Here is a 22,433-nt window from a genome sequence, read left to right as displayed (position 1 = left end):
AAATTAAAAGAAACAACAGTAGAAATGCAATGTAAAGGAGAACAACGAGAGGCGCAAAGCCCCGGGGGAGGGGGGAAGGGAGGGGAGAGGGGGAATGAACCGCCGAAACAAACCGCACGCGCCGCAGCCGCCCGACGCCGCCCCCGCGCTGCCACTGCCCCCCCCCCAATATACTGGTCACGGTGTCACATGGTATGGAATGAACCTGCCATTGGCCAGTCGGGGTCAGCCGCCCCCACCACGGCCCTGCCCCTCCCAGCCCCCCCCCCCGCCACGCGGCAGAGCGCGGGAAGCTGGAAAGGGAGCTGACCCCCACAGTGAGGAGAATTAACCCCTTCTCAGCCAAAACCAGCACAGCAATGCATGGCAAAAACTGACTACTGTGCAAGAAGGAAATGACTAAGCTAAACATATCTGGGTACGTTTTTGGTTTACAAGTTGTTGACATTTTGTTTTCATTTTCTAGTGGTAATTATTTTTCCTATCTAACAGTAGACCAGCAAGGTACTCAACTGTGGTTCTAGCAGAGGCAAGCTGTGGTCCAGAGAATTCCCTGCTATGGGCTCTGTCTATGGAGAGAGTTCACTGGAAAACTGACACACACTTCCATGTGTTACATGTGTGTGGCACTCTGGATATCACTCAACTGACAAGGGGCATTTGGGTAAGATTTTATACAAATTTAAGAGTGACAGGGAGTCAAAGTGATTGTATTCCTTTAGCAGCACTACTTGTTAGAGAGCAAACTCTGCTTTCTCAGGGAAGGCAGCGAAGTGCAGTCAGCATCTCCAGTTGACTGCAGTCTTATATGAACTCGTGTAAAAATGAGTGAAAACTGTTCTTACCTCTCTGTATTGCTATGTTAGCATGAGAGAGCATTTAAAATTTGAATAGCAAAGTACGATATTTAATGTATACTGAGTGAAGAAAATTCAGAAATTGATTGGAAGTCTCTTGAAATGAGCCGCAGCAGGACATCTGCTGCTAAGGATGGGTTGCAACTAGCAGGAGGTCTTGAATGCAGACTTCTAATTAGAAAAGCCCTTTATTTTCAAAATTATTTCTTAATTTATAGATGAGGAAAAACATTTTTCTTCATGCATAGATAGGTCGTTGTGCAGAGAGACAAATGTGCAGAGTTTTTCTTTTAAGTTGCTAGAAATGATAGGCAGATTGCAAGTAAGCCTTTTGAAGATTACACAGGATAAAGGTAGCACAAGCATTTATTGAAAATATTTAAGAGCCTTTTCACGTATATTGAAAATAATTAGCAATAAAGAAAATACTCAGGGCCATCAAAATATAGCTTTTCTGCCAGTCTGTATACCAGAACCCTAGTGCTTGGTTTTACTTTTGATAAAAGTGAAACATTGCTTTGCTTTAAATTGTTTCTTAAAACATTACGTCATAGCTGGAATTAGTCACTCCAGGCATTTTCTTTGCTAGTGCTTCAAATAAGCATAAAAGCTAAAATATTAATGATGCCTTAGTGTTATTCATGATTAGTGGCTTGACAAGCTGGTCCTCACAACAGGCTTTCAAATGTCTGTCTTGTTTTATAGAGGATCGGAAGAGGAATTGCTGGCTGCTAGCATCATGGTGTGTCTGAACTGCCATTGGTCAAAGTTAGCAATTTCTAAAATATTATTTTGTTCTGTTTACTGTGTATAATGGGCAGCAAGTTAACTTTGCATCTTGAGATGCATATGGAACTGTATGAGAATGAAGTCCTCTGTGACTTCATTATAATGACTTCACCTGCCTGCTGTTAGGACTTAATTGACAAGATCACTTGTCATAATAAAGGTACACAGCCTTAAAATGTCAGAGCAAAATTAAGAGGAAGAAGTATAGCATATTTAAATAAATTACATGCTTACAGTATTACATTTTCACATTACTGTTTTATTTTCTTTTTATGTGATTTTTCTTTCCCTGTCTTACTGAAATATTTCAACTCACTCTGAAAAGTAAGATGCTTATGAATGGCTGTATGATCTGCTCATGTGGATATACTTGCTAAATTCATGCCATAAATGGAAGGGATGGATAAGACCTTGTCATTTACTCTCCCTCCTCATTGAAGGACTTCCTTTTTTACACTATTCTTGAGTGCTTTGTCTCATCCAAAAAGAATCACTTATCTTGAGAGTGTATAAGATATCTTGTGATGACAAAAGGGAGGGATAAAATATGATCATTCCTTGGTACAAGAACTGTTCTTCATTTCATTTCTAATAGATCCTTGAAGGTCTTTGGGAGAGGATCTCATAGACCTGACTGACATCAAGACTGGAAGAACAATCCAATCTTGAATGTGTTCCTAATCTGTCCATATTCAGTGCAACTAAGTACATATTTTTTTGCTATACCTTTTTGCTTTTCATACAGTAACTGAAGTTCAGTACTTTTTTATAATTAACTATAATAAATATTATATAATTCATGCAAATTATGTAGAATACATTCTATTAAATAAATTTATTCTTTTACTGAAAATGGGTAGATCAATAGTGTAACACCATGGTTATAATTACATCCTTAAGTCAATATTTACAATGCTTTTGGCAAAGAATAAACTGCTCCCTCAGTTTAGGTTAGTTAGGTTAGGTGGTGCTTTTGCCCATCATCTGAAAATCAGAATTAAAGCTGATAGAATGTACGGACAGTACAAGGAGCAGCACACAAATAGTGAAGAATACATAGCACATGCATTTTGAATAGTCGTTTATACAGCTGTGGTAAGAAAGAGGGGATGACAAGGTAATTAACTAGTTGAACCTGAGCTCAAAGTACCGTATTGTGTCTGAGGAACGGGCATAGTAGTAATGGTTTGTAGGCAGAGCAGCGTCATATATTAATAACCACATACAACAGAAAAGATGATGGGAAGTATGCTTGATCAAAGGATTACAAAGTTCAGTTTATTATCTATACCCAATAAATAGTTAAGTGACATCTGATAGAGCTTTAATCGTCACAAACAGATAGCAAAGGTTACTTGTCTGGAAGTTGACCTCACACAAATTCATATGGGAAAGCGCAGACTTCCAGTGGTGAGGGTACTCAGCCACAGAGGTAGTTCACCTGTGGAGGCAGGGTATCTTCTCAGTAAGGATGGTGTTCAGTTCTATAAAGAACTCAAGTTTTAGGTGACCAAGTGGAGGCACATACAGTTACAGTGTCATGTAAAAAGATACATAGTGTAATTTCATTTGCATTGCATCTGTCAGTGAAATGTCAATGACTAACACGTAGCCTAGGAATCAAGGGACTCAGCTGGGGAATAGTTTTGATCTTATACTCTTTGTATGTCATATTTTCTCTGACACTGGTTTCAAATGAGGGCAGGTGATACTTATTTCCCAGTCTGTTCTCTGGCCTGATGCTTGGCCCTGTCCTGGGAAATGGGCTGGCAAGCTTGACTGCTCTGAGACGTGGATATTGTGCCAGACTCAGCACTACAGGAAAATATTAAGCACCATCAAAACAGATCGTTGTTTCAGGGTCTTTGTTTAATTATGCTGCTAAGTAAAAACCTAATACCTAATTTAAATTAAAGGTTATTTAATGACTTTTATCTGAAATGTTACCTTTTTTAGACACTTTTTTTTTTTAGAACAAAAGGGAGATTCAGTTTAAACATTAACTCAACAGTAAATGTTGAAGAAGAAAAAGTTGTTGGGTTTTTTTCCTGTGGAAAGTTAGATAATGATTATCTAAAGAGCTGTAGGATATACATCAGCACCATCTCAAATGAGTTATAGCTTGCCAGGTGTCATGGTTTAACACCAGCTGGCAACTAAGCACCACCCAGCTGCTCCCTTACTCCTCTCACAGTGGGCTGGGGGAGAGAATCAGAAGAGTAAAAGTGAGAAAACTCGTGGGTTGAGGTAAAGACAGTTTAACAGGTAAAGCAAAAGCCGTGCGTGGAAGCAAAGCAAAACAAGGAATTCATTCACTCCTTCCCATGGGCAGGCAGGTGTTCAGCCGTCTCCAGGAAAGCAGGGCTCCATCACGCGTAGCGGTTACTGGGGAAGACAAACGCCATCACTCCAAATGTTCCCCCTTCCTCCTTCTTCTGTCAGCTTTATATGCTGAGCATGATGCCATATGGTATGGAATATCCCATTGGTCAGTTGGGGTCAGCTGTCCTGGCTGTGTCCCCTCCCAACTCCTTGTGCACCCCCAGTCTACTCATTGGTGGGGTGGGGTGAGAAGCAGAAGAGACCTTGGCTCTGTGTAAGCTCTGCTCAGCAGTAACTAAAACATCCCTGAATTATCAACACTGTTTTCAGCACAAATCCAAAGCACAGCCCTGTACTAGCTAGTCTGAAAAAAATTAACTCCATCTCAGCCAAAACCAGCACATTATCCACACCTTATCCCCTACCATTTCCATCATGCTTAGGTGCCACACTGTCCAATACAACCTCATTAACCACCACCCGTCTTCCATTCCTTTGATACAATACACAGATTCCATTCTCTTAGTCTATCAACCATCCCTATAAAATGTCTTTAAAATGTTCATAAATGTCCACAAATGTCCACTGAGTTCATTTAGTCCATGACTTTGGGCTCTGTTATGGTGGTCGCTCAGGACAGGAGAGGCAGTGTGTTGTGTGGAGTTACTGAGCACCAAAGCCAGCTCAGGTTGGGTCACTGCTGCACTTGCACTGCTTCTTGTAAGGCTTGTCCTCCATTGGTTCAGGTGGTTCCTGCTGTAGTAATTCCCATAACATGCAGCTCAAGTCCCAGGCTACAACTATTTAAAGGTATTTCCATTACAATCTCCACCCCTGGCCCCTTTGGACCAGACCATAGCGTTTAACATTGCAATGAACTCCTCCCCTTGCACCTCCTCTGGCTTGGACTTATCCACAGTCCCTTAGGGAAGTACGTGCCTCAGGTGGAGCCTTATCTATGAGCTTCTGATGCTTCAAGGTGTACCTGCTGCAGCATGGATTTATCTACAGCCACAGATGCTTCGAGGTGTACCTTCTCCAGTGTAGACTTATCCTTGGGCCACAATCCCTTCAGAACTATACCTGCTGCATCAGAGACATAACCACGGCCACAGATGCTTCGAGATGTACCTGCTCTGTCATGGGCTTATCCACCACCTGATGTTTCAGGGTGTCCTGCTCCCATGTGGACTCATCCACAGGTCACGGTCCCTTTGACTCAGGTCCACACTGGAGTTCCAGCCTGTCCAGCACAGCAGCACAGGAACAGCAGCTGGACCCTGGCCATCTCCCAGCCCAGACGACTGGCCATTGCTGTTATCAGGATGCTCCCAGGCAATGCAGGGTAAGGTGATAAGCAGTACAGCGAGCAGCGAAAGCAAAAAGCAGCCACTCACAAGCTCTAGACTAATATACAGTGAGGCAAGCAAGCACAGGAGCCTGTCAATTAATAGCTAAATAACAATTACAGCTATAAATTCTATCTAGCAAATTCCAATCAAATTTTTCGTTATCTCAAATCCTTTGAGCTCATATTGGGCATTTCTGCATCGTTATTTGAAATGCTACCAGCAGGCACCATTTTTACTTTCGGTAACAAACTTCTAAGGATGTTGGCAGTGATGGTTATAACGCCTGCTGGTTAAAAAATGGCATTATAATACAGTAATATCTTGTGCTTGATATTTAGTATTGCTTTTTATCCTGTGGGAGTTCATACTGCTTTATAAGTTATATTTACATATAATCGTTTCACTGACCACTTAAAAGCATTACCAAAGGATTATGGTAGAGTTTGATATAGGAAGGAAACCATCCATAAAACAGAATGCAAAGTACTAAAAAAAAAAAAAAGGTTGTCTGGTCATGTAACAGCAGCTCAGTTCGTTATTTACCATTTATCGTGTAAGCACATGGACAATTAAGAGTAATTCTCTTTGATATCAGAGTTCCAGTGTAAGTATTAAAGCTCTAACAGCTAATGCAATTTTTACTAAAGTTTATTATTTTCATATTGTTTTTATCTGTCACTGTCAAAGTGCCTTCCAAAGGAACTCACTTATTGTTGCCATCTTGCAGCTAAGGAAGCCAAGGCATGGGGAGAGGAAGGGATATGCCCAAAGCTACTAAACAGACCAGTGCGAGTGACACAGCACGCTTAAAACAGGTTTCCTATGCACAGATTAAAAGCTGTATTTTTAAGGGTACAGTGACTTCCCTTTCCTTATGGAGAGAGATACAAAATTACAGGACCTACAAGCCCAAACATTACAACCATGGGGGATTTGTAAGCTGTCTGAGACATCGTCTTGTTCTGGTACTTCTACAATGTTGAAAATCACTTTCATTGACCATTTCTTTAGACCAGCTGCATTGTTTGTCTCCTGATAGACTTTGAAAGTTAATTTTCCAGTCTGTAGTCCATCCAGATGCTTTCTGCTTCTTTGCTGTTTTTCCTTCTCAGATAAATACTTGTTTGGTGCGCTGCTGTTTCTGAGCAACCTACATCCTATGACTACATCCTGCGCAGATCCGTCAAAGCACTGGCTTTTACAAGTACTGTTTTTAACAGAAAATCTCTTGCAATGAAGACTGCCTGCTGTTTTATGTTGACCAATATAGGGCAGGAAACTAAAATGCTTCATTCTTAAGTAAAAAGCTGATTTGAAATGTAACTTTACGTTTGCTAAGCTTGGGAACAGTAGAAAACGTGTTTATTTCAGAAAACTGCTTTCTCAGAAGTCATAATGAGACTTTGACAACTAGATCATTTGTATTTTGATAACACACACAGGTTTTAAAAAGTTTTGTTTCCTTTATAAATGTTGAAGTGGAGCTGTGTTTTAAAAACCCTGCAGAAAATCTGAGAATTCCTCTGGCAAAACTTCAGTGAATCAGCAGTTTAGGGTTCTTAAAAGAAAAGACACAGCTTGAATAATCTTATGACTAAGGAATAAAATTAAATTTTTGGCAAATTTCTTTGGGTGGTTTAATTAACAGTATTATGTTTAGAAAAAAAAAATTGAAAGGTAGTTTTGTAGGTGAAAACTATAAACTCAGTGTTTGGGACACTCGAAGTGTGATTTAAACCTCAGCTCCTTGAGGAGAGCACTGAACCCGAGTGCCCCATTCCTGTGTAACTGCTGTAAGCATTAATTTTTTTCCCTCTCCCATCAAGTTGAAAATATGATGGTGAGCTCTTTGCAAATTATAGCTAAAGGACAGTATATAGTGCAGGCTTATGATATGCAGTCATGTATTTATGTTGGGTATTGATCTACTTGGGTCACAAAAAAATGAGAACGAATGCTAAGGAGGGTGACCCCTTCTCTGGGGCAGGCATCACGTACAGGGGGTGGTTGCAGACATCTGGCAAAGAGTGATGTGTGCAGTAAGCCCCAGCCTGCAGCGAGCACAGCTGACTTGACTGTAGGAGATGATGGTGCTTCAGATACACGCTGCGCCTGAATTTCCCCATGCCGGGCTGTAGGCAGCTATGCATTTGGCAGTTGAGTTTTCCTACGTGATGAAGCAAGCTGCTGTCTCCAAACTTCACTTTGCGAGGTGAAATGCCAATAAATTAAGGTTAAAAATGTCTGCAGATGATTACATTTTTTGATGGATTTGGACTGCAGGCCATAATTCAGTACTTAATCTGCCTAAGCCTGTCAATGCAGGGAGCTGAACCTTAACTAGCTACTGCACGTGATTCTCTCCAGGAAGCCAAGGCACTTGGCAGCTTGTTTTTTCTATATCATCAATCAACACAGCAGGCTTTAACTAACTTGTGCCTCTGACACAAGCTGTTGCAAAGCATTATTTTGGAAATTCATTGGTCATCCCACTGCAGTGTGCTTGTTGTCTTTTTATGGACATTATTTTTTAATTTACTTTTGATACGTTGCAGTAAATACACAAGTTATTTATTAGCATGTCAGTACGTGCCGTATGCAATGATCATACTGAAAGCCTCTGCATTTTCACAGCCCAAAAAAGACCAGGCCAATTCAGATACTTAAAAGCTACATGAGAATCCAGGCGTTTACTTTTCATGAAAATTGTGTGAAATTAGAGTGTGGCTTGCAATTTGAAAGTGGCTAAAAGCCCTCTGGAGACTAAAGTATTTAGTTTGTAAGATACTTAGCACTGCTATTATTTCAATAATATGATGTATCATCTGAAGTGATAAATAAGCAACAATGAATATGTCTTTAAGCCATTCTACTTAAGAAATAAAAAAACCTGTGAAGTATCACTGTTAAAACACACATTTTAATCCAGCTTTGAATCGTGATTAAAAATCAGTGTTTTAAATTAATTTGGACTTAAACATGATATGAGCCCACTTTCAGCACTGTTACTTTGTGCTACAGGGATATTTTTGGGAGAAATTAGTATTGTAGTGAGTGCATTATCATTTTCTAGGCTTAAAGAACATAATTCATGTCAAGTGATTATTTCATGTTTTTATCTGTTACGGAAAGCTTTTACTTTCCCTACTAGGATTTTTACCAGCCACCCAGTAGAGTACGAACCACTATTCGTTAGTCCAATGACTTTTTTACCCATCTGGTTTCCTTCCATCTAGATACAAGGTTATTGTGGGAGGCAGTGTCAAAGACCTTTCTAAAGTTGAGGTAAATTACATCTACTACTCTCCCCTCATCCATAAATCCAGTCATCGTATCAGGGAAGGCAGTGAGGATGGTCAGGTGTGATTTACCCTATATAAATACATTTTTCTGTTCCCAGTCACCTTTTTCTTGTTCACATGCTCAGAAATATGCTCCAAGATGATCTGCTCCAAGATTTTTCCAGGGACCAAAGTGAAACTGACTTGCCTATATTTCCTTGGATTATTCTTCTGGCCTTTCTTGATGACATTTACTTTCCCCCTGACATCAGGGATCTCCCCCATTTTCCATGACCTTTCAAAGACAATGTAGAGTGGATATAGAAGGACATTGGCCAGTTCTCTTCAACACACTTGGATGCAACCCATCATGTCCTGTATATCTTTATGGTCTGAGTTCTCTCAAGTAGTCCCTGATTCTGTCCTCATGGACTGATTGTAGTTCTCTTCATTGAGCTCTTTCACTGACCACAGGGGCTGGGACAACAGCTGAGGCAAAGGCAACACTAAGTACCTCAGCCTAACCTGGGTGTACTGTCACTAAATCGCACACCCTATGCAGCAGCAGGCTCACACTCTCCTTCTTCAGCCTTTTATTACCAATGTGGTTGTAAAAGTTCTTATTGCTCTTGGCATCCCGTGAACATCTTGGCTTCAGTTGAGTTTCAGCTTTCCTGAGACTATCCAGACATGTCCATGTGATGTTTCTAAATTTCTCTTTTGTAGCTTGTCCCTGCCTCCATCTCCTCTATGCCATCTTTTCAGAGTCATGAGCTCCCTCCTTAGGCAAGCTGATCTCCTGATAAGTCGTCTCTTTTTGAAATGTGCAAATTAATGTGTTCTGCTTGTAGAAGCTGTAGCACATACAATACCCCAAACACAGGTTAGAGACTCTTAGCTCAGAAGTTTTATTAGTTATCCACAACAGAATCTCCTTGTTCTGTAATTTATTTAATACCTGGGGGAAGGAGGGAGGGCTAACTTAATCAGTTATTTAATATATTTTTTAGTCCTTATATGGTCATTAGAGAAGATAATCTATTTGAAGATAATCTATTATTATTTTTGGCATCCTGACGGATTCTGTTTTGACAAAAGAGTTCCACAGTAATGTAAATATTTTTGTTGTCTTAATCAGCTGTTCCTTTAATAATCTTTAATAAAGAAATGTAAAATTTGATTATTAAAGAGGACAAGAAGCTTGAAGGGTAAAATGAAGTAGTTTTAACTATTCTTAAAGGTTTCTTTGGCAATGTTTCTCCTTCATGTGTACATTTTTAGTATTTATGGAGCAAAGTATGGCAATTTAAGATTAAAGGTAAGTATGTTCAATCTAATATAATTACATTATTTTTCACACACTTCATGTAGTAATCAAAAGGTATATAATGAAAATTTTATTTTCAAGGGTAAGGGCAAGACAAACTTTTTTATATTACATTATTTTAACTTACTATTGCTGTGCTGGTTTTGGCTGAGAAGGGGTTAATTCTCCTCACTGTGGGGGTCAGCTACCTTTCCAGCTTCCCGCGCTCTGCCGCGTGGCGGGGGGGGGCTGGGAGGGGCAGGGCCATGGTGGGGGCGGCTGACCCCGACTGGCCAATGGCAGGTTCATTCCATACCATGTGACACCATGACCAGTATATTGAGGGGGGGCAGTGGCAGCGCGCGGGCGGCGCGGCGTCGGGTCGGCGGGCGGCGAGCGGCTGCGGCGCGTGCGGTTTGTTCCGGCGGTTCGTTCCCCCTCTCCCCTCCCTTCCTTTCCCCCTCCCCCGGGGCTTTGCGCCTCTCGTTGTTCTCCTTTACATTGCATTTCTACTGTTGTTTCTTTTAATTTTCATTATTAAACTGTTCTTATCCCAACCCACGAGCGTTACCCTTCTGATTCTCTCCCCCATCTACCGGTGGGGGAGTGAGCGAGCGACTGTGTGGGGCTGAGCTGCCGCTAAACCACGACAATTGCCTGGGTCTTGCTTTTGTTATGGGACAGCAAAGTAGCCATGGATCAGTGCCTACTTTCCTGTGACATAGCTTGATATACATAGTGCATCCAAGAGAAAGATTGGGGAGTATGGAGTGATGACGGTGAGTGGAGGGAAATACGACTTTCCAGTAGCGTTGAAAGCAGTATGGCTGGCTTTTCAAGGCTTAGCTGCAGCTCTCAACTCTTTTCTTCACCTCTGCTCCGTGTAGCAAAAACAGTCTTGTTTTTGGATGAGCAAACATTAATTTTTGCTTGTGCTGTTGGGAGCCCTTCAGCTGTCTGAGTCGCAGTTTATTTTAAGAGACTGAGACAAAGAGGACAGAAGTTTAATTGCAGACTCATTTCTGATGGTTGCATAGAATCAGATGTCTGAAGGAGAGTGATTGGCAGCAGGAACAGTCTCAGTAGTGAAATGGTATAGGATCATCCATTCAGAGCTCAACAATAATGAGTTTTGCTGCATCCTTTACATTCATTTGTTGAATCTAGCTGCATATAGCAGTTGTTTACATTATTTCACTGAAGTACATCTAAAAATATTTGTATGATAAGTATCAGTAGCAAAGCTCAAATAAATTTACTGCAGAGACAAATGAATAAATACAGTATTTCAAATATAACAGTCTAACCAGATGTCATTTGTGAGCCCATGGATTGTAGTTAATTAAATGGTGAAATACATTTGCACATAATCCAGTGTGTGCTGTGCCAAGCACCTGTGCTTGCTGGTTTTATGAATCACAGAATCACAGAATGGCAGGGGTTGGAAGGGACCTCTGGAGATCATCTTGTCCAACCCCGCTGCTTGAGCAGGCACACCCAGAGCAGGGGGCACAGGAACGCGTCCAGGCGGGGTTTGAATGTCTCCAGGGAAGAAGACTCCACAGCCTCCCTGGGCAGCCTGTGCCCCTGCTCTGGCACCCTCAAAGTCAAGAAGTTTTCCTCATGTTTAGCTGGAACTTCCTGTGTTACAATTTGTGCCCATTGCCCCTTGTCCTGTCACTGGACACCACTGAAAAGAGTCCAGCCCCATCCTCTTGACACCCACCCTTCAGCTATTTCTAAGCATTGATAAGATCCCCCCTCAGTCTTCTCTTCTCCAGGCTGAACAAACTGAAGTCTCTCAGCCTTTCCTCATAAGAGAGGTGCTCCAGCCCCCTGATCATCTTGGTAGCTGTGCCCTGGACTCTCTCAGGTAGTTCCCTGTCTTTCTTGAACTGGGGAGCCCAGACTGGACGCAGTACTCCGGATGTGGCCTCACTAGGGTGGAGTAGAGGGGGAGGATAACCTCCCTTGACACTGATGAAGATCACTTGGTGTTGCAGCTCTGGGCAACCTGCAGCATGAGGAGCTTCCTTAGAGTCTCGCTGCCTGGTCTGCTTTCTGTGTTGCCATCCAAGAGGGGTGCTTAGTTAAAAGACATTAATTCTGAAGACCTGATGAAGGGCAGACAGAGCAAACAGTGTGAGGAGGCAAGGCAGTTTATTAATTATGGCTTTGACATTTGACTAGGAGCGAGCAAGTTGCTCTGAGTGGTCCTGAGGAGGTGCATAGGGGGAAGAATTGTCTTATAGCTGTGTCACTGCTGCTACTTTGTCCCTGTCCCTGTCTATCTATACCTGCTCACACAGCCTCCTCCTGCATGAGACTGTTGTGACACCAAATTCTGCTTAAAATGGGTGCAGATCCTGGAAACTGAAATCTGATCAAATTACACTACCTGAATTTTGGGGCTGTATAGAGCACAGACAACTGGGGGGAGAGATTTTATTAGTGGAGCATGGAGGGAATGCTGTCCTGGAGGGGGCCTCTCGTACCAGCGGTATGTGCCAGTCCTAGCTTGGGTATAGGTATTTTAGGTAATTTGGAAAAAAAATGTGGACTCAATGCCTCTGTTAAGTTGCTGTTTGGTCTGATGTCATTCTTTATGCTTCTTCCTGCATAAGGGACAAAAATAATATAAAACCTTTTGTAGGCAGCTTTGAAATTTCTGATGCAAAGCGCTGTAAGAAATTAATTTACTTACACATCTTTGAGAAACTGATGCGGAGGGCTCGGGGGAAGGGATGGATCTGTCCATTCCCTGAACAGGTTATTAGGGCTCTGCTGTGTGTCTGGACAGTGTCCTTGATTACATCTTATTGTGAAGGGTAACGTTATTTAAACCATCTTCTGCTGTATGAGTCTGGTCTTCCCTGCTAACGTAGGACAAAGCAATCACAAGCAGTGAGTTGTAGGGTGAGGGCAAATGACGTGAAGTACTTTCTATCTCTCCGTACCGTATGTTGCAGGAAGATAATGATGAAAGAGTTTTTCATTCCAAAGGGAATAAATAAAGCCAAACCATATGATGTGTGTGGTTGTCCTGTGTGCAAAACTGTATCTCTTTTTCTCCCCAGTGTGAAAGTAGAATTTGTCACCTTGTAGTATAACTGCAATTTATTTTCTGCTTTGTTTCTTTTTCTGTTTGGTTTTGGTTTTGAGACTGCGCTGGTAATTAAAAATATGCTTTTTAAGAAATTGGGTTAAGAAAATTATTTTTGGTGAAGACTGAATCTAAATAATTTTTAAAGAAATTATCCTCTATAGGTATCTTATAGTCGTTTGATGTCTTAAAAACAGCTAAAAAAACACCACTTGAAACTTTATACTAATTAGCATTCTTAGCCAGAAAAAATAATTTTCCTGTTCACAATTATGTAATATCAGGTTCTTTATATAAAATCCTTTTTCTTTAAACTGCAGCCATCAATATGTAGATTTCTTTCTACCTGTGTGCAGAGCTCAGTAAATTATTTGCAAATGCTCTTAAGTGATTATTTGCATTAGTTTATCTTCAGATTAATTACGGGTTTCTACTTGGTCTCGTATTCCTTTGTACATATGTATCAAGACACAGTTTAGTTTCCACTGTGGAACTCTCAGGGAAAGCAATATTTTTTGTTATTTATTTAAATAAACCTCTTTTTCTTGAAATACAAAGTTCTGTTAGATTTTGTCATTTATTTTTAAAATGTGAATTGTTTTAATGGTGATGTAATATGTCACTGTTTTAGACAAGAGAGGTAAATGAATTATTGTGGTTCTCTATGTAAGTCTGCAATGTCCAGCTGATGTCCGAGGGGTAACATGCACTGTTTCGCCTGCTTCAAGCCAAGGTGGAAGATACAGCTCATGTACTGAGCATGGAAATACATTTGCACAGAAAACACAACACGAATCCCTTGGTCAAATGACCACGTGAGAAGATGTAGATACCCTGACTTCCTAGTTGTCCAGCCTGCACGTGTAAACTCCTGACAGCCAAACTGGCTGAGCTTTCTGTGGTAGTCAGCAGCAGAGAAATGGTTTTCTGTTCTTAGGAGGTAAAGGAAAAAATCTTGGGCAATGTGGAGGAGAGCGTTGCAGAAAAGGAGGAGTGAGTTGGAAGAAAATATGAAATTGCTGCATTAGGGAAGGGGGATTCAGGAAACAATGCAGTAAGGTGAAGGGAAGAAGAGGATGCCAGTTTGGCTGGCTGAGCACTACTGCAGTCAGAAAAGATGGGCAGAGAGCATACCCTTGGATATTAGAAAAGGAAGGAGAATTCAGGCTGATATTTTGAATTGCCATTTTGCCCACAGCCAGAATGCTTTGGGAAATATGTAATGGTAGGCCTGTTTTCCTCCTGGAATGGACTCTTTGCTGTATCATAGGCAACTGTCGGTAAAAATACAATTTTGTTGTGCGCTTTTGGAAAGTCTTGTGTATGTCAAACACCCATCTTCAATACATCAGTGCTCCAGTCTTCTGATTAGGGCCAAAATCAGGGCCAAAATCAGGTGGTACAAATAGTGACTAAGTTTGGGGCATGCTGACTTCCTGCAGAACAGGGACCTCTTCAGCACTCTCAATGCCTTTGAAGAAAACTGGCTGTAGAGAATCATAGAATCATAGAATGATAGAATTGTTTAGGTTGCAAAAGACCTTTACAATCATTAATTCCAAATATATTGCTTGAGACAATTTTGCTCTTCAGCTGTGTGAAATTACCACTCCCTAGTAATATCCAACATTTCTCATATTTAAGAAGCTCTCGGTCTTTTTGACCATGTAGATTTATAAAATCTGCTGTTAGGACAATTTGCTTGGGCCAATCTACTGATCTGGTAATGTATGTATTACATCTTTTCTTCAAATGCACGTTTCAGGTGACCTGTTTTTTGTCAGAATTATATTTGAATACTTAGATGAAATCTAAAATCTGATACTATCTGGAAAGTAATTTCTTGTAATGACTTTAATAAAGAAATATTAAGCAGCTTTATTATTGGGCTAAAGGAAAATTTAGTAGAAATTATCAGTATTATTAGCCTTTTGAATTTCAATATTGCTTTCTGGCTTCCTATAAGATGCTTATAAATAAATCAAGTCCTTCTAGAAACATGGAAAAAAGGCTTTTTAACCGAGCTGTATCATTAAAATCTCCTGATGAAGTCGTAAGATGTTTCGCTTTTGATCTGTGTATGGGCAGGACCAAAATTGTAATTTAATCTTTACTTAGATCCATAGATACTAATTACAGCAGTGTCCATCTTGCTCAAGAATTTAGCATGGCATATGCGTTACTTTTTGATAAAAATAAAGTAGCTCAATATTTGATTACTAGAGGAAGTACTGGAATATGGTAATCATGAATTTGACTTCATCTGCAGTTAGAATGCACTTAGGTTGGGTAGCAGTAAAGAGATGGCAAAACCTTTTTTTCCCCAGTGTCTCTCTGAGATTATCTCAGCAAGCAAATCTGGCTAGTAATGTGTTGATTCAGTATCAAGGAGGTAAAGTTGTAAAATTGCTATAATATAAACAAAGTAAAATTAAGGGTATCTTTCCACTGGGGTGATATGTCCCTTAAGGAAAATAGAAACATTCTACTGTAGCGTCCCTCTCCCCAAAAAAGCCCCAACTGACATGAATGGGTGACTGCATGGCTGAGACAGGCAGGAGAATCCATTATGACTGGGTTTTGAGACTAGACTGCAGAGTTAAGGTAGAATTAATATTTTGCAATCTCTCGTTATCTCTGCAGGATCCTTTGTTCATATAGCTCTTGCTGTTTCTTTCAAGCCTGAAGACAATTTAACTGTTGGCCAAAAATAAGGGTCATATTAATCTTGTAAGACTTATTTATACAGCTGAGATTCCCGGAGCTTCCAAACCAGAAAGTTTCATGACTGTTGATAAAGGTTCAGAATTCCTTCTTGACGTTGCATTTTTTAAAACCTATGTATGGCTGGGAAAGTTAGGCTCCCTGCTTGTAGGAATGCCCTTGTTCACTTCTGGAAACTAGGCCCCTTTCTTAATTCTTGAAGACATTTCTTTGGTAGGTAATAAACAAGAGTTTGTTGTTGTTTAGCCCCAGTCAGCAATCGTCCCACACAGCTGCTCGCTCACTCCCCTCACAGTGGGCTGGGGGAGAGAATCAGAAGAGTAAAAGTGAGAAAACTCGTGGGTTGAGGTAAAGACAGTTTAACAGGTAAAGCAAAAGCCATGCGTGGAAGCAAAGGAAAACAAGGAATTCATTCACTCCTTCCCATGGGCAGGCAGGTGTTCAGCCGTCTCCAGGAAAGCAGGGCTCCATCACGCGTAGCGGTTACTGGGGAAGACAAACGCCATCACTTCAAATGTTCCCCCTTCCTCCTTCTTCTGTCAGCTTTATATGCTGAGCATGATGCCATATGGTGTGGAGTATCCCATTGGTCAGTTGGGGTCAGCTGTCCTGGCTGTGTCCCCTCCCAAATCCTTGCGCACCGGGCAGGGCACGGGGAGCTGAAAAGTCCTTGACCAGTGTAAGTGCTACTTAGCAACAACTAAAACACCTCTGTAGTATCAACACTGTTTTTAGCACAAATCCAAAACAGAGCCCCATAGCAGCTACTATGAAGAAATTAACTCTATACTAGCCAAAACCAAGACAGAGTTGTATTTGTCTTGGGTTGTTAGAGAATAAATAAGACACTAATTAAAACCTTGAAACACGTTTCCAAACTTCCTCTCACAGCAATATCCAGATTCATACATATTTGTATGAGCCAGACAAACATTTGACGAGATCCAAACCAACACACATTTTTCTTTTCTGTAACCTGAAGCAATTATAAACTGTAGCTATTTTTTTCCAATTAAAAAAGTATGAAAAATATTGTCATTATTTGTAATAAAGCAGAACTTTTCAAACAAAACTATGAACTATAAATTAATGACTACCTTCTAAATTCTGGACGCGTGTAAAATTGAAAGAGGTCTATTACAGAAGTTGAAAAATCTATGTTTAATAAATATACCCACTACATCTATTAAATTGGAAAGATAACAAATGTGCAGCCCTCTCTTTTGCTTCAGAAGAACATATTCGACATATTCATTAGCTGAGAGTTTTACCAGTCATTGCAAATATACTTCATCTGCACTTTTCAATTACATATGAACTGTGCATTCCTGTGCAAGTATCAAGCAAGCCTGCCAGCCAGTCTGGTCTGAGCACTCATCCTATATTGTTTGGGCACTCACAGTGCCTACTTTTATGGCTTGAGTGGAGTTACGGCCACATAAGTTATGGAGAAGGGTATTTTGTGACTTTAATAAATTGGACTTAATTCCTTTCTCATTCCATTCAGCTTTATCCTAGATAATACATAAGCATGTGTCATTTCTAGTCTTAAAATGTTATATTCATGCAATGGAAGGAACAGTTTGTTTGGCATTGAGTAGGTCCATCGTAACAGTGGGATAAAAAAACTTGGCTCATCTATTTTTGAGTGTCAGGGTGTTTCTAAGGTCTCCTAAAGGACACCTCTGTCTCTGTCCAAGCTTCCTTTGGCCATATGATGCCTCTTGTATCTCTGTAGAATTACAGAGTGTTGAACTATAGTCATGGCAAGCAAGAACAAGTTAATTGGGTTTTTTTGGCAGATCTGTGCATTATGTGCTTCTTTCAAATAGGATGGGCTGGAGAATCCTTTATGCCTCTGTGGGCTTATACCTTCAATCTTACTTCCTTTTTACGTGAGCTCTCTGTAGTTAAGGGTTTTATTAAAATGTTACCTGGAGGCAGCAGATAACTGTTGTGTTCTGCAAGTGAATTTTGAGTGTATGTGCCACTGCAGATTTCTTCAGATTACATATTCTCAATGGAGAACATCAGCAGTAACAAAACTTGTAAGTTGCCTTTCATAATCAGATGTTGTCAGAATTTGAGGCAGCTGGTGGCATTCAGCCCCCAGCAAAGATGCTCTGCAAATAGCTCATCTTGAGAAATTATAAAGCTGATACGCACCTTCTGGTTTTCATCTGCACATGTTATGTGAGGATTTCCTTCCTGCTTGTTCAATTTGTTTTGTTTACATAATATTTGGTTGGTGGAGGAGTTGCTGTGAAGCCAAAGATGCTTTTATTATGGCTTAAGAGTTAAGAAGGGAGGTATGGAAGAACCAAAACATATTATGTGGTGTTTTTGATTTGCTGGTGGCTTTTATACCAGTTTTCCCCATTCCCTTCCTTCCTGATTGCTTCCTTGCCTTGATGTGAAGTGATAGAAAGTGGTAAGCGGGCAGATGCTGTGGAAGTTTACGATAATGTCTGACAGCTAGAAAGCGATATATTCATGAAAGGGAAAAAAGACAGATGTTTCCACCACATATAGGGGATCATATAGAGGCCTGTGCTCAGCTGGCCTTTGAAAGCTGTTTTCTAATACAGGACTGAAAACATTATATGACAACAGGTGTATGTGAGTTAATACGAGGGTACCTTGCCTGGGCTTGCCAGCCAAAGGGTTTAAAACCAAAAGCGGTTCTGGTCCAAATGATGGATTCTGTTTCTGTGGCTGGTATAGTTTCAGGAGGTGAGACCGGCCATGCCGTGCTAAAAGTCTTAGTGGGCCTTGTGTTCAGAATTATCTCTTCGCAGAGCTAAGTTCTTGTTTAGTTAACTGGGCAACAATTATAGTGGCATTTTACAAATTGAATGCAATTGTGTAGACCAAGTTTTTTCAAGAGGCAAGTTTGTAGTGACTTAGATGATTGTGAGACTGCCAAGTGGCCAGTGGGTTTGGTTTATTTTGAATAATTTTATGTCACTTTTAGATTATTAGTAATATATGGTAATGAATAGTAATGTATTTTTGCCCACTGTCTCCTGGGCAGCATGCAACAGCCCCTTCTCCTGCTCTTCCTGAACTTCATTCTTTTGTCTTAAAAACCCAACAACAATCAAAAAAGTAAAACATCTCCATACATTTTCATATTTCTCATTTCTCTATGATTTGCAGGCCAAATTTATTTACTCTGTAAGTGTAAGAAAACTTTAACTTGAAGCTCTGTCTGCTCGTACAGAAACTCAGAATTGAAACTGAGTATCTCACATGAGCATGAAGATGTATCTCACTCACAAATACATGCATTAATTTATATATCATACACCACTTGTAGCTGGAAAATAGTGAATGGCGAACTTCTTAAAAAGCATGAACCACTAGGTTACGTATTTGTCATGGTTATGTTTTTCATGAGCATGTTGATTCTGAAGCCACTGTTACTCTTCTTGTGTTTTAGGTGCTGTAGCAGTTTTGATCCCTCGCCTAGATCTGGTGATTTCTTTCGTTGGAGCTGTCAGCAGCAGCACTCTGGCACTGATTCTGCCACCTCTGGTTGAAATCCTCACTTTCTACAAGGAAAACTTAAGTTTATGGACAATATTTAAAGACGTTTTTATAGCTGTCATTGGAGTTGTTGGTTTTTTAACAGGGACATATGTGACAGTTGAAGAAATCATTTATCCTGCATCGACAGTTCTAGCTAACGCAACAGAGAGCATCTCCACAGATTTAAATGCTACTAACTTGGTGGTTGGTTTAAAGTAATAAGCAGGCACTGTGAATTATTTTGTTCGTTAACAAGAAACCTCTGACAAGAAATCCTAGAGGGATGGCAGACCTATGTGTGGGACAAATTCCATTTCCAAATGAATTTTTGAAAAACAGCATGCAGCCCTTCCTCACTCTGTTCTTTGTTTCTTCTTTCATTCCTTCCCATCTGCTCCCTAAATTAGCCTGTTTGCTCTCAACCTCTGCTCACTTAGTGAAAAACTGAATTGATGTCAGGATTTAAAATGTATACATGAATATAGGAAGGAAATAAGTCTAGGCACTACTTTTTTCACTCCAGCTCTGTTTTAAGGGTTGGAGTGGGAGCTCAGTGATGCACAGACCTGCTCTTGGCTGTCCCTGATGGGGTCAATTGCACCCCAGTGAACCAGAGACACTGTAGTTTTAGAAAAGAGCAGCTGTGGTTTTCATTTCCATTCTGGGGACTTAGATGTTTGCTGCAGAAAAGTTGCCTGCCTCTGGTTCCTGGGAGTGGGTATGTCTGGAGTTGGAGTGCTCTGTGCGGAATGACCATGACTCTTGTTCAGCCTTTTCACACTGGCTCCAAGGGGAGTTTTTCAAGTGATTGGAAGGACCAAGCCCTCCCTGGTCAGTACAGCACACCACTGCTGGTGATTGGTTACATGACAGAAAGCATAAAGGCTTTTTTTTCTTTCATGACAACTATCTTAACATTTAAGCTGAAGAATGGACAAGACTGTATAAGGTTTAGAGATAAAGGCTGGATCTTTTAATAGACCAAAAGATAGCCAGTTAGGAGTGTTCTTGCCAGCTCACATGATCTGTTATTATATGTTCCTGTACCATTAGCTGTTCAGCATGGCCAGAGCCCTGCTCCAGGGAAATGGCAACTGTGATGCTCAGTAGAGCCATGGAAGCGTGACTGTCCAGAGCAGCTTAAAGATTCATGGTGTTAATTTCTCTATGAGAAAGGAAAGGACGAGACACTACTTACTAGAATGGAGATGTGCCATACTTTCGCATGCATAAGCTGTGGATTATTTGTGAAAGAACTTGTGATTCCACAGCACTGTGAGCTGGGGCGGCACCAGGGAAGTCTGCTCTGAAGCCCTTTGTGCCTACAGTGCACCACCTGCCTGCAGGTTGTCTGAAGATGTGGGTTGTCTCAGCATCAGCTTGCAACTACTGTGCTTTGTAGAGAGGTACAGCTTATAGGAGGCACAGGGTATACATGGGAAGACATGACACTTTTTAGAGTGGTTTTTGAAGGAAAAGTTGCAGGATGTAGTTTATCACAGCAATATTACTTTCTTTAATGATGCAAAAATCATTCAACACCACAGATGATGAGTAGTTTATTTTTGTACATTTTGGTAACTGCTGTCCTGACCCATTTTTTACACTGTTTCTTTATCCTTGATTTCACCTCTGCACTTGTATGAAATGCTGTATTTTTTTACCTGTTGCTGGAAGTCTGTAGACTGCCTAGCTATATTTCTACTGGAACATATAATAATTATTTTTGCATTTTTATGTTCTGCCTTAAATAGAATCTAACATGCCCTTTACTGATTTTTGCTTCTTTTGTCCATTTTGGAAGAAAAAAGAACAAGTTTATAAGTTGGTAATTGGGTAGGAATTAGTTTTGTTCAAGCAAGCCCGGGGATGCTGAGTCCCCAGCCAGAATCCTGATTTTCAGGGTTTGTATTTGACTTTCTGGCTCACACTTCACAGATGACTCTCAGTCCAAATGCTAAAGCTGTATTTTTGGTCGTTTCCTAAAAACACTCTATATTTTGTACAGTAATAGAACCATATTTATCATACTCATTCCTGTTATGAAGAAACTCCCTTTTCTAAGGGATATTTTTAATTATCACATTCCTCCAAGAAATATGGTATGCCAAAACCTCTATACTGCATTAATACGAATTAAGATCGAAATACATGTAATAGTTTGCTTGCCTTCAGTATATTCCTCAGAAATCTACCATTTGGAAATCTACCATTTGATAATGTAACATTGGGCATTACAGTCCTAAAAAAATACAGTGCTAGATACATCTATATTTGTATTTTCTCTCCAGAATATTTCCCCAGTCATCTACCATTTGGTTACTGTGTTTGAGCACTTTCACCTCCATGTCAGTGAGGGCAATTCTGGCGGGTATTCGTTATAGCATGTAGTTCAAACCGCATGTTGTTTGTTCAAGTAATAGTTCTGAGCAATGCTCTTATATTCTTTTTAGGGTGGACAAAGTTAAATACTTGGCAGGCACTTTGAAGGGATGAGTCTCTGCAGGTATGATACAGAGAATTAACCTTTTGTGTGAAAGTGCCACAAAGGAGCAAACACAGGTAGTTAGCAGAGAGGAAAAAGGTAACTTCAGCTTTTCGCCTTAAAGGTGTTTTAGTCTTTAAGCTGTTTTAAAAGACGTTGGGTCTAAGTGTTTCTGTCTGTTTCATAATGAATCTGTTGATTACCTAAACCATACACTACACACTGATAGGGTATATTCCTGTGCAGCTTATTTTACTTGACATTAAATACTTCTACACGGAACATTTTTAGTAGGACTGATAGGATTTAAATGTGAGTTATTTTTCCTGTTAGTTTTGCATCTTTCTACCCATGTGTGTTTGGAGAATAAAGGACTGTCAAATCCATTCATATAATCTGTTCTGCATCGATTGTGTCCTAGTGAGCAACTTTGAGAAGGTGCTTCTGCAAGGGTACGGACGACTTGACCAGTTCAGAGTTTGGTGGTGGTTTTTGGCCGGGGCAAGTGAATGCTGACATGGTGCTGTCAATTAAGATTTGCTGAGCTGGGAACCTAGAACCAAAACAGGTGGCCTTGGTACCCAGGTGAACGCAGCACATCTCTCTGAAAGTCAGGTAACTTGTTTAGAAGGTTGATAGGTTTGAGGAATCTAATCTTAGCCATCAAAGTTTGGATAACCTGG

The 22,433-nt window shown here is 40.5% G+C and overlaps 1 protein-coding gene across 4 annotated transcripts in view; it reads left to right on the top strand.

Annotated features, from left to right (window-relative positions):
- Positions 1-22,136, top strand: part of SLC36A4 (solute carrier family 36 member 4) — a 122,316-nt gene extending 100,180 nt beyond the window's left edge. For all 4 annotated transcript variants that reach the window (XM_075081111.1, XM_075081125.1, XM_075081117.1 and 1 more), the window contains one exon: positions 19,177-22,136. In XM_075081111.1, coding sequence (XP_074937212.1) covers positions 19,177-19,484 — 308 coding nt within the window. In that variant the 3' untranslated portion in view covers positions 19,485-22,136. The remainder of the gene's footprint in view (positions 1-19,176) is intronic.
- The last annotated feature ends 297 nt before the right edge of the window (positions 22,137-22,433 follow it).

Source organism: Phalacrocorax aristotelis, chromosome 1 (assembly GCF_949628215.1).
Source record: "Phalacrocorax aristotelis chromosome 1, bGulAri2.1, whole genome shotgun sequence".
In the NCBI taxonomy this organism is placed as follows: domain Eukaryota; kingdom Metazoa; phylum Chordata; class Aves; order Suliformes; family Phalacrocoracidae; genus Phalacrocorax; species Phalacrocorax aristotelis.
This window is presented reverse-complemented; position numbering and strand designations above follow the sequence as displayed.